Here is an 11,748-nt window from a genome sequence, read left to right as displayed (position 1 = left end):
ACCCATTATTACAACGGGCTCGTTGGTCTAGGGGTATGATTTTCGCTTAGGGTGCGAGAGGTCCCGGGTTCAAATCCCGGACGAGCCCACTTAATCTTTTTTGTAGAGGAAATTTCACAGTACGTATATGGTATTTGCGAATACCTTGAATTAATATCAATGTGAACTTCTTCGATGTGACGATTGATTCATTGGATTGGATTGTATTAAAATTGGTGTGAGGATAGTTCAATTAGAAGATAACAAATATGGTTCGATAACTTGTTTGATATTCATGTTGTCATGCGTTATTGATATGATTTATATGCCATGGGTTGGATCAATAGAAATATTAGTAGTAGAACGCTAGTGGCGCTATTGTCACAAAATTGATTGACCTAATTATTGCCTTTAATTGTTATTTTTCATTAAATGATCGATTCCACACAACAGAGAATGTTTTATTTTGGCCTTTGACACTTTGAGGCCCGGTACTCACGCTGTCACATCGCAGCAAACTAGATGTTGGTCACACGAACAGCAGCGACATTAGCATTCTTAGGTTAATGCTTCTACTGTTGGATCTTTTCACTGGTCAAAATTTAGATTTACATAACTCATTGGCTTTTCCATACTAGAAAACTTGTCTCAAAATTGGCCTTTTTTCTATAAAAAGCATCGTGGGGATGTAGCTCAGATGGTAGAGCGCTCGCTTAGCATGTGAGAGGTACGGGGATCGATGCCCCGCATCTCCAAATTCCTTTTTGCAACACAGAGATATGGTGATGAAGCTTTCGGATTATGAATTATTTATTTTATTCTCATGTTTTCCTAAATTTATTTACAACTCAACGCAAAATCGCAATTCAGCAACTAATGTTCCAATAGCTGGGTAAACGAATGGAATGTTTAACAATTTCGTTCATACGGGTTTCGAGATAGCTATGTGCACTGCTTCAGCAATTAATTCGTATATTTAGGTATATAATACAGTAGCCATGCAAGCCGGATCCGAATTACCACAATCATGAGATGACCAGTTTGAGAAACATCACTAGAAATAGTGCGAATTCCAGTTGTATCAAGCAAGCCGAAGACTTCTCCACTCGCAGAACCAACTCCCGGAACTTATTCTGCCGGCTGACGGTTGTTCCGGTGACACTGTTTGAGTACTTTTCATCCAGAATCATCGTGGGAGGTTCATCCTGGATTGTGATTTTACCTTAAAAAATAAGAAAAAATTGGTTTCATGGATCTGATATACGAAAAGGAGAATACTACTTATTCTTTTCTGGATTTTGACGATTTCTTCAACGATCCCTTGTGAGTTTTTGGCCACACATTTATAGTATCCGAAGTCACTGTGCTTCTTCAGGTGAATTGCGATCAGCATCCTTACGCTGAAGCTGTTATCGGAGAACTGTTTCTCCTCAATCATCCCTGGCAACGAGATAAAACAGACAAGGTAAGAAGGAGGGACAAGATGAGGCAGTGGCAGTGTTGCCACATTTTTTTCCGACTTTCATCTGTGTTTTCGGCTGAAAAATTCTTTTTTATCTTAAGTCAACCTCAAAAAATCTTGGTTAAAATCTGTGTCGCAATAAAATTGAAAATTTTATTTTTTTTTGGGTTAAAAAGAACTTTTGCGAACGTTTTATGGGTGTTCTTGGAATGTCAACAATTTTTATTATTAATTTATTCTACTAAAAGTATGTTAAAGAAGGATATTTGTTTCTAAAAATTCAAAATACTTAAGTTATTGAGAAAAACTAAACAGAGTAATGGCATTTCTGTTTTATATCTTCCAAAACCGTGTCGTAAACTCGTGAAATATCATAAAATCTTAAAAATCTTTTTCATCTAAAAAATCTGTGAGCTGTGAACACAGATATCTCTAAGCAAAAACAGGACAAAATCTGTGTAATTACAGATACATCTGTGTATGTGGCATCACTGGGCAGTGGGCAAGATGGGATTGCGCGCTGAGAACCAAATGAAGTGAAACAATAATTGTGGAATTGTAAAAATCGATGTACCTTTGTGTAGTGGAATGTAAAATTTTAGATTTCTTAGCATCAATCGCTTGCTTTGAATCCCAAGTAATTTCCTGTGCATTGGGATTTAGCATTTTGCTTCGCCAAAGCCTAGCACGGCGTGTATACGGGAAAGGTTTATCACAAAAAATAGGCATCGCTATACCTTTCACTATTCGAAAATATAGGTTTTTAGCTTTCTGACATGTTCCCCAAAAAAATCCACTGAGGGATCCTGAACATTTTTTTTGTTTTAAATTTTTGTTCCGTAGAACACATTATTTTTAAATGTAATCAAAGTGAAAGACTGTTTTATTCCTCTTTAGCTTGATGAAAGCTTGAATTTCAAATAAGAGTTTACAATATAGAGTTATATTAGGTCTAAATTTGTACAAGATTAAACTGTCCTATGTAATTTTCAGGGTTTAGTGAGCCATACGACACTTATTCGATTTGAAGTATTTTACAACTTGTTTTAAGTTTTCTTGCTTTATACGGCTTTGCGTCCTCAGTGGAACGTGGCAACTTTTTAAAGTCACACGGGAGACCGTGTTATTTTCCCTATCTTTGTCTCACTCTAACAATTTTCATAAAAACTTTGCAGATGCAAATCTCGAGTTTTAGGTTTTTCACGTCGATATATGGAGTGGTACTTGAGATTTGCTTCTTCAATAGGGTCCTAATATGTTTAATGAAATCTTGTTTTTAGTTAATAACTCGAAAGAGCATGTTACTGCAACTACTTTGGCAATTTTTCCCGCTCAAATAACGGCTATATCATATTTAAACTTTAATTTTAAAAATTGGATCCATAAATGAACCTTGACACTTTTGATCATGTTTGACGTTCGCTTAGTCGACAAAAACACCACAGGGCTTTTATTTTTAACACTGGGGTTGTTCCTATCTGACATTTCGGAAAAGACACGGAAAACAAAATACACCCAAAATTTGAGTTTAAGCCAAGGGATGTGACAAAATCTACAATAAACATAAAACATGTTTTTTGGGCTAAAACAAACGAAAAACATTAAAAAGTTGAGTAAACATGTGTGTTTGGCCTAAACTTAAGCGTTTGGCACTAAAATTGGGACAGGGCTTTAGGACCCTATTGGATAGGGCGATTATAATGACGTCTCGTGTGGCCTTAATATAGAAGCTTACTAAGGGATGTCAATTTTATCTATATTTAAATCCGTGAACCCGTTACTGAGTGCCATTAAGTGTAACTCTCAACATAATCGAAATCATTATATGCTTTGCAAACAAAGTAAATAACTATTATTATTGTCTATGTCGATGTTGTATTACTCAATATTGACTGGTGAAACTATATATAAAACCAAATTATTTAATACCATGTTTAGGTAGCATTCAAAAATGACGATGGACGTCAGAGGAGGGAGAGTCTACGAAAGTGTGTCAGTAGTATAAAAAATAAATTTTAAACGATAAATTTAGTTGTTTTTCTATGAGAAGTTAAGTTTTTTTCAAGAAAGTGTGCAGAGTAAGAGGCGGACACTGTATATGAAGGAATTCCTGGACGAATCTTTTTAGAAATCTTTGGTTATCTTGAAAGAATTCGTGAAGAATCCCTTGAAGATTTCTAAGTGGAAACCATGGAAAAAACAAATGATAATTCTCGGAAAAATCCGTGGAGGTATTTCAGGAAAATTTTGAATAGGAATTTTCAGAAGTGTGGAGGAATTTCTGAATCTATGACAAAAGGTCGAAAGACAAAAGGTCGAAAGGACAAAAGGTCGAAAGACAAGAGGGCGAAAGGACTAAAGGTCGAAGAACAAAAAAGGGAGGACAAATGGTCGAAAATCTTTTTCCAAAGAAGGAAAAATTTCCCACCAAGCAAATAACTTTCGACCTTTTGTCCTTTCGACCTTTTGTCCTTTCGACGTTTTGTCTTTCGACTTTTTGTCCATAAACCCCTAAAAAGAATAACTGAAAGAAATCTCTGCAAAATTCTTGAAGAAATTCGTAGAAGAATCCCTGGGAGAATTCTTTGAGAAATTGGAGGAATTACCACATTGTCTGTGGAATTACGTTAAGAGTTCCTGGACGAATCCCTGGAGCAATCACTTGAGATTTGGACAGCTTCGTCAAAACAACAATAATCGCTCAAATAAGTATGTTATTTCCAATCACATTTTCCAATAATTTATGGATTTCTCAAAGAGGACTTCCTGGAGCAAATGGATGAATCTCTGTTGAAATTTCTAGGCGAATCTCTGGACGAATGGACAGTTTTCCGAACATTGTATAAAAAGAATTTCCAAGAACATTATCTTATAAGGTATGGAAGATTCTAAGAGTAAAAAATTGAACAATCTCTTAAAAAGACAAAGAATGTCTACATTTATTTAACTGAACATTATTATATACAAACAAATTAAAACTTGAAAAGAAAACAAAGTTTCTTTCGAATCAAAAGATCAATTTCAATTACCGTAAAACGGGGTATCTTTGATAATGCGGGTAACTTTGATAGTGTGTAACCCACCACATACTAAACGAAATATCATAATTTCTGTTAATCGGTTAAGCAAAACGAATGCAAAACTGAAGAATATTAGTATGACACTCCATATAAGAGCTGTTTTCATTTGAATCGAGACCATTTGAGGCTTTTTACACGAATATTGAAAATTGACACAATTTTAGCATTTTTGAAACGCTAACAAACAATCTGTTGTACGATCACTATTTGATGTACTTTTGAATAGTTGGCCACTTATATTTGGCAGCCTAGTTACCATAGAACTTGAATACGGTCTCAAATCTCTTAGCGAAAAGCATTTTGACAAACTGGGACCATTTTTGTGATCTAAGTCAGAAATTTCCATATAACGTTAAACGCCTATAGGTATGCAATGCCCTACAAATGTTCGTAATTCATTCAATTTTGTTCGAAGCATACTCCATTATCAAAGTTACCCCAAAACAGAAAACCGACTTTCGATTATATGTAAAATTATATATCCATTCAAAATAAATCTTTTGGCAATCTATCAACAGCAATCGATAGGTAGGATGCCAGTACTTGTTTTAAACATATAAATTATAATTCTTTGAAACAGCATGCATAAATATTCAAGTTTTCTTCGAAAAAACTATCAAAGTTACCCCGTTTTACGGTACTCATGTATGTAATGGATGCATTTTTCATCTTCCTAGAGTCTTCTACAAATTGTTGTAGAAGGTCACTTCTACGTTTTTCCTCTTTGAGCATTTCCTCTTCAATTATCCTCATCCGTGACTCTTCTTCTTGGATCTTTTCATTCAACGCATCAAATCGTTGCAAGATTTCGTTCTGAAAATTTCCCTTTTTTGTCGTCTTTATAGCTCTCGTCGTCGATTGTGATGATCCAGGAATGCCACTATCGCCGACTTCGTTGTGGCCATTACTGTCGACTAGCTTACAATCGTCCAACCACTCCTCGTGTTCCTAATCGTCGTTTGCTGGTGTATTGTCTATCAATCAATAGAGATGTTAAATCAATGGTAACATAATTTGTATTATTTAGTACCTTTTTGCATCATACTGTCTTCAACCAGATCTTCTAAATTGTCGATGGCATGTTTGCCAAGAAACTGGTTGAGTCTGTCATAGAGCGCCCAATCTGGCGGAGATCCACCTGAAGACTCTATCTTCGAAGAATTCCAGGAAAAACTACCGGAAGTATACCAGGAGGAACTTACAGAAAAAAAATCCAGGAGGAACTCACGGACAAAAGTGAGAAGGAACTCCCGGTAGAATCCTAGGAGACACTCCTGGAAGATTTTCAGGAGGAATCCCCTTTAAAATTCCAAGAGGAACTTCTGGAAGAATCGCAGGAGGAAGTTCCAGAATAATTCTAGAAGAAAATCCTGGAATCCCGGAAGAGTTTCCTGAGAAACGCCCAGAAGAATTTCAGGAGGAACTGCTGGAAGAATTCTAGAAGAACTACCGGAAGAGTTTCAGGAGTAACTATCAAACAATTTTAGGAGAACTTCTGGAAAAAATCCAGGAGGAACTTCAAGAAGAACCCTGGAATGAACCCCTAACTTACCTGTACCGAGTTGCCAAATTGTGAATACGGTTCTTTATATCTGCCAGGTTGGCCTCCAACCCATGTCTATGCAGGATTACCTGCATCTCCTGATAGACATGATTGTTCCTGCGGGCTCCTCGGAGCTCATCGAATTTGTCGGCCCGTAAATCGATGAGCAAGACGATGCAGACCAACGCACCATTTTTTTTTCGCTGCTTCGATTCGGCGCCGCCCGTTGCTGCCCACAACCTTTTCTTTGTTGGTTCCATTTCGATCTGCAAATAAATGAAAAATTGAGGCTTCGCTGCGATCCCGATGCGTTTATGGGTTTTCTTACCTTTCAGGAAGACAGCTTTGCAATTTTTCGGATCCCAAAACAATCGGCATCAAAAACGACAGGATGGCGATTGAAAAACGACAAGGAAAACAAAAATTGAAGCGGCATTCCGGGTGACAGTGCTGTCAAATACCCGCAGGGTTGCTGCAAAATTTGCATTCGAGCAGTTTGTATCATGATATTCAAAATATCACGTTCAAAAGGTGATATTGGAGCTGTCGAAAATGTATGGCAATATTACGTCTAAAAAACATGACATTGGCCCAATATCACAAAAACCGCTTGTATCATGATACAACTGCGTAGTCTGAACGAACATAGCATTAGGCTCCTCCCCTTCTATAGTCTATCATAGACATCATTACAGACGATTATTTTAGCTGCTGCGAAGAAGAAGAATTTGCATCTTGCGGTATTAGGCAAAATTTTATCTTGGCTTTGGCATTGACGGCGCATCACAACGGAAACTGGAAAACATGCGAACGCAGCGACGACTTCAGGCCAGGATCTTTCAAATAGTACGTAACGCAAGAGGGGGAGGGAGAGGGTCTTCCGTAGTGTTACGGTCCATCTTCTTCTCTTCTCTCTGGCATTACGTCCCCACTGGGACAGAGCCTGCTTCTCAGCTTAGTGTTCTTATGAGCACTTCCACAGTTATTAACTGAGAGCTTACTGTGCCATTGACCATTTTTGCATGCGTATATCGTGTGGCAGGTACGAAGATACTCTATGCCCTGGGAAGTCGAGAAAATTTCCAACCCGAAAAGATCCTCGACCGGTGGGATTCGAACTCACGACCCTCAGCTTGGTCTTGCTGAATAGCTGCGCGTTTACCGTTACGGCTATCTGGGCTGTTACGGTCCATATACACATTTAAAATCTTCTGGCGGGGGTTTTACTGTAACATTACCTCGTTCGGATTTAACGGCTACGCAGTCTTTTCGGGAATAAAACGAGGTTTATTACTTGCCCAACGTTTCGACACGGGGTTGGTGTCTTCTTCAGGGGGAAACTAATTCTGTCGTTTTTGGTCTTAAGTTTTGTCTAACTGTAACTGTCTGGAAAATTTGTTGTAGGTACATGACTTGGGTGGTTTTTTTGTAAACTTATAACGGAACAGTCCGACCGATTGGTGGGAAAATATTGAAAATCTATCTTTAAATGGCTGAGTTATTAGCAAATCTAACATAATTTCGTACGGTCCCAAAATTTTAGATTTTCAATTGACACCCAATATATTGCCGTAAGACGTAGTTAACGTCAAAAACAAACAACAACGCTGAAGGAGTTGATGCACAGCCGTGTCGAGCGACACGTAAATTGTAGAACCTAGAAGAATCCCGTGGCCCTGATCAAGAAGTTGCTTAACCTAATGAGAAACCGGACATCGTCAAGACCCATCTGCGAAACATGCTCAATATCTCGGAGATGGTCGGATCTGGTAAAATTGGTGCCTAATTTGCACTGCATCAATTGATTCTTCTTGGCCAATTTCTTCAGTTCTTTGTGTCTGCGTGCTGCGCGATATGCTGTTTTCCTAGCTGCTTTTTTGTTCTGCGGGATTTGCTGTACTGAAACAGACGTGTTCTATAGAACTCTTCCAATTTCTGTAAAGTGTATGATAGATCCCCGATACTAACTGTCATGACCCAGCGGGAAATGGAAAGTCTGATACACGAGTCTCTCTCTCAAAGTCTGTCACAAGAATGAACATTTTTATGAATCGAAGCCTGCTTGATAATTTTGAAGATTTTACATGAACTTTGGAATATGTCTCATTCTCTACACAAACTAGCTGCACTGGTAGTTGCAGAGCATTTCCGAACTGTTGTAAGGTTTTGAAGTTTACATGTACACGAACACGACGAAAACGAGTCAAATTTAAAATCAAACTGCGAAAATAAACCAAGCTATAAGGAAACTATTCGCTAGGAGGTCATGCACAAATTACGTTATGCTCCAAGGAGAAGGAGGGTATAGGGGTCAGGCATAGCGTGACAGGCCTAACAGAATTTTAGCCTCATATAAAAAGTGTGACAAGGGGAGTGGGAGAATGATTCCAAAACTTCCCAATTTAGCGTGACATAATTTGTGCCAAACCTTACAACAGCAAAATTTCTTAGGCTGAAATTGCCTAGAACTTAACAATATTAATGTGCAATTTTCGAACACCGTTAATTCTTGTTTCGATTTCTGTCCTCGACTGATTCCGATTCAAGTAAAGTAAGTTGAAAAGTCTCTTGTTAACAGGCAATCAACGATGGTATGGCAGGCGTTACTGTCGTATGTGTTTGTAGGGATTATTCATATGAAGTTGATGAGCTGAAAAATGGGATGGGAATACATAATACAGACTAATGTTAGACCACAAATGACAACTCTGCGTATTACGCACAAAGATCTTCAATTCCCAGCTTTACGTTCCAGTCGTGCAGCATTGTCGATGCGGTTAAGGATTGTACTACCATTACGTAATGCATCGAGGGAGGCAGGGTGCCTTCCATCATGTTACGGTCTTTCATTTTTTTTATGTTTTCCAAACAAAACCTGTTACGTAGTACAGGGAAGGGGTCTAAATTTGGCAAATTTAGCGATATGTAATATTTGTATGATTGTTTATGGTTTTTCTTAGTGATCCTTAATAAGAGAGATTTGCGGAAGCTAACATTTCTGTCAAATTGTGAGCCAATCGAGCAGCGAGAACTGTCAAAGCGTGAGCGAAACGAACACGCGTTATGTTTGTTTTGAACTTTACTTGAGGAGTAAGGTAATCCCCTTGAAATTATTTCAGTAAAAGTTGTTTTGCATAAAGCGAAATATATGAAATATTTTCCTTTTATTTTTAATTTTGTCAATGCGATTTTTAATTGCTGATTTTTTCTACTGTTTATTACTTTGGAAATGTAGCTCAAAGATCTATAACGAAACAAAATGCACTTTTTAGCAATGAGGAAGTCATGTTCGTGTTACAAAATTATTCTCGACGCCGAGCAAAATCAGCACTGCTGGTCTGTTGCCAAATCATTCCATTTTTCTTCCGCTTATCTCTCTATAAAAGATCACTAGTTTTTCCAATGGAATAAAATGGTATAGTACTAAATTCTGTTTCCATTTACTTATTTGTTGATGTTAATTTTTTAATTGGTTAGGGCGGGAGGGGAGTAACAGCCCCCTGCCCCCTCTAACTACGCCCACGCTCCTTAACCTACTACAATTTGCTAAAATGGTCAACTTGTGTTAATCATACCTGGATAGTGAATGATATCTCCTTTGCCCCTCATCCAGTAGGTGATCGGATCCGGATGAGCTTCCACATAGCATTCCAGGGAAACGCTTTGGCCCAAATCGGCAGTGAACTGCCTGCTCGGTACCTTAACAATCGGAGCAACTGTGCGGCGATAAAAACCGATACATAATTAGTACCAATCTACGAAAGAAAGTGTCACCGCCGCATAATCTACTTACAATCGACCGTCACCATGATTCGCTTGCTCATGCTTGGCCTGACGCCATTGGACGCTACGCAATGATACTCTCCGGCGTTGTGGCGCTGAATGCTGAAGATATTCAAAACGGACCCATCGTGGGTAGTAGCTGTTGGGTAAGAGGAAAGGGGTTGACCATAAATAACGTCATTATTTTTATAGAAAGAGTTGTCAAGGGAAACGTGACGATCCGTACAAACTTTTCTAAATTTTCATACTAAAAGTGTGGCATGGATGGCAAGATTTGCCGATACATAAATTATGGACGTTCCCAAAGGAAGCGATGACAAAAGAACCAGAAAAATAAAGTTTACCGCTAATAAATTCAACGTCGAAAGGCCTAATTAAGGGAAGGGGGTGATTGCCCGTCAACGTGGCAAGGGGGCAAAATTGCTTGGATGAGTTAACTTACCTCCTGAGTGTTCTACAATGCTAAGCGTTCCTTCGATGCCGACACGCTTCCACACAATAGTTGGCTCCGGGACTCCGGTGGCAGCACAGGTGAGAGTGACATTGGATCCTTCCTTGACGGTCATGTCCTGGCTGGTTTGGTGATCCAGAATGTCCGGCGGAACTGTTTGAAAGATGAGAAATTCAGGGAATTAGTGAAAGAAACTTCGTCAAGGAAAACGAGGTTTGGTAAATCCCAGTGAAAAGATTCTAGCTCCTGGCAGAAAAAATCGATTTTGCTTCTTTTGATTAGCAATGTTCTTTGTTCTAATACTTTTCTCGTGAATCCGACTCTGTGAAGTGCGCGTGATATTGTGGAGTGATGAACCGTGAACCCAAACTGTTGGAAAATTCATTCTTGAGTTTCCTTGAGATACAGTATCGGTTCACGTTCATAATGATTCTTGATCCACACAATATGCTCACAGAGCTTTATTAGGTGCCTTGAGAATCGGCATTTCGATACTCCCAGCTCGTTCATATTCAGTAACTCAACGGCTAACAATCAATCTTTTCCGTAGATCTTGGTTAGCTCGCACCGTGATAAACCTGCATAACCATATACGGCATGATACTTTGTATTAGCAGGCGCATGTTACCTTTTAACTTCTTCTAAACACTTAGATTGCATCATTGGTCAGTAATCACATCAATGTTATAGCAAAACAAGGACTTATTATAGTCGGTTTTATTCATTACATTCGGTCAAAGACGGTTAGATAGAAAAAGATAACCGACGCCCGTCTTTTCTAGGCGACATGAATAGCGCCGCTCTGGTGAGTCAAAAGCCAACTTATATGCAACGTTCTCCTAGTGACCACCAGATGTTGAGGTGTTCGTTTATGACATTCACGCTTGAAAAAAGGTACGCAGCTTAAACGGGGATGTTCGATATTGCCAATCATCTCTAAATGGCAGAAAAGGAAGAAAAAAACTGCACATGAATATTTTTTAGTATGTATAAAAATTACTCAAATTTTGTGTTGGTCCGAAAAGCCTGATGTTGTGCAGGGTGTCCATCCATCCGGGAAATCCGGGAAAAGCGGGAAAAACCCGGGAATAACAAATGACCGGGAAATATCCGGGATTTAAGAGAACACACTGGGAAACCAATCCTCGAGTGATTTCTGGAAGAATTTCAGTAGGATTTCCGGAACGATTCTCTATGAATTTCCAGGAGAATTTTAACGAAATTTATGGAAGTATCTCAAAGGGATTACCGAGAGAATTTTAGAAAAATTTCTGGAAGTAGACGAAGCAAAATTTTGGAAGCATCTCAGAAAGATTTCCATAAGAATCCCTGTTGTAGAAGAATGTCAGGAGGTATTCCGGAAGAATAATCGGAAAATAACCTGAAGAATCTCAGCAGTATTTCTGAGAGATTCCTAGAGAGAATACCGGACAAATTCCAGAGGGTTGCC

General features: G+C 38.6%; 1 protein-coding gene and 1 non-coding gene across 6 annotated transcripts in view; one reads left to right on the top strand and one right to left on the bottom strand.

Moving 5' to 3' along the window:
• The first annotated feature begins 16 nt into the window (after positions 1-16).
• Trnap-agg lies at positions 17-88 on the top strand. The gene has a single exon. It is a non-coding gene; the product is annotated as a tRNA-Pro (tRNA).
• Positions 89-954: 866 nt separating this feature from the next.
• Positions 955-11,748, bottom strand: part of LOC5567000 (lachesin) — a 115,852-nt gene continuing 105,058 nt past the window's right edge. For all 5 annotated transcript variants that reach the window (XM_021847814.1, XM_001651364.2, XM_021847815.1 and 2 more), the window contains exons 5-9: positions 10,290-10,451; positions 9,858-9,986; positions 9,640-9,780; positions 1,261-1,419; positions 955-1,201 (exon numbers count right to left, since the gene is read on the bottom strand). In XM_021847814.1, coding sequence (XP_021703506.1) covers positions 1,005-1,201; positions 1,261-1,419; positions 9,640-9,780; positions 9,858-9,986; positions 10,290-10,451 — 788 coding nt within the window. In that variant the 3' untranslated portion in view covers positions 955-1,004. The remainder of the gene's footprint in view (positions 1,202-1,260; positions 1,420-9,639; positions 9,781-9,857; positions 9,987-10,289; positions 10,452-11,748) is intronic.

Source organism: Aedes aegypti, chromosome 2, assembly GCF_002204515.2.
Source record: "Aedes aegypti strain LVP_AGWG chromosome 2, AaegL5.0 Primary Assembly, whole genome shotgun sequence".
NCBI classification, from domain to species: domain Eukaryota; kingdom Metazoa; phylum Arthropoda; class Insecta; order Diptera; family Culicidae; genus Aedes; species Aedes aegypti.
Note: the sequence above shows the minus strand (reverse complement) of the source record. Positions and strands in the feature narration are given on the sequence as shown.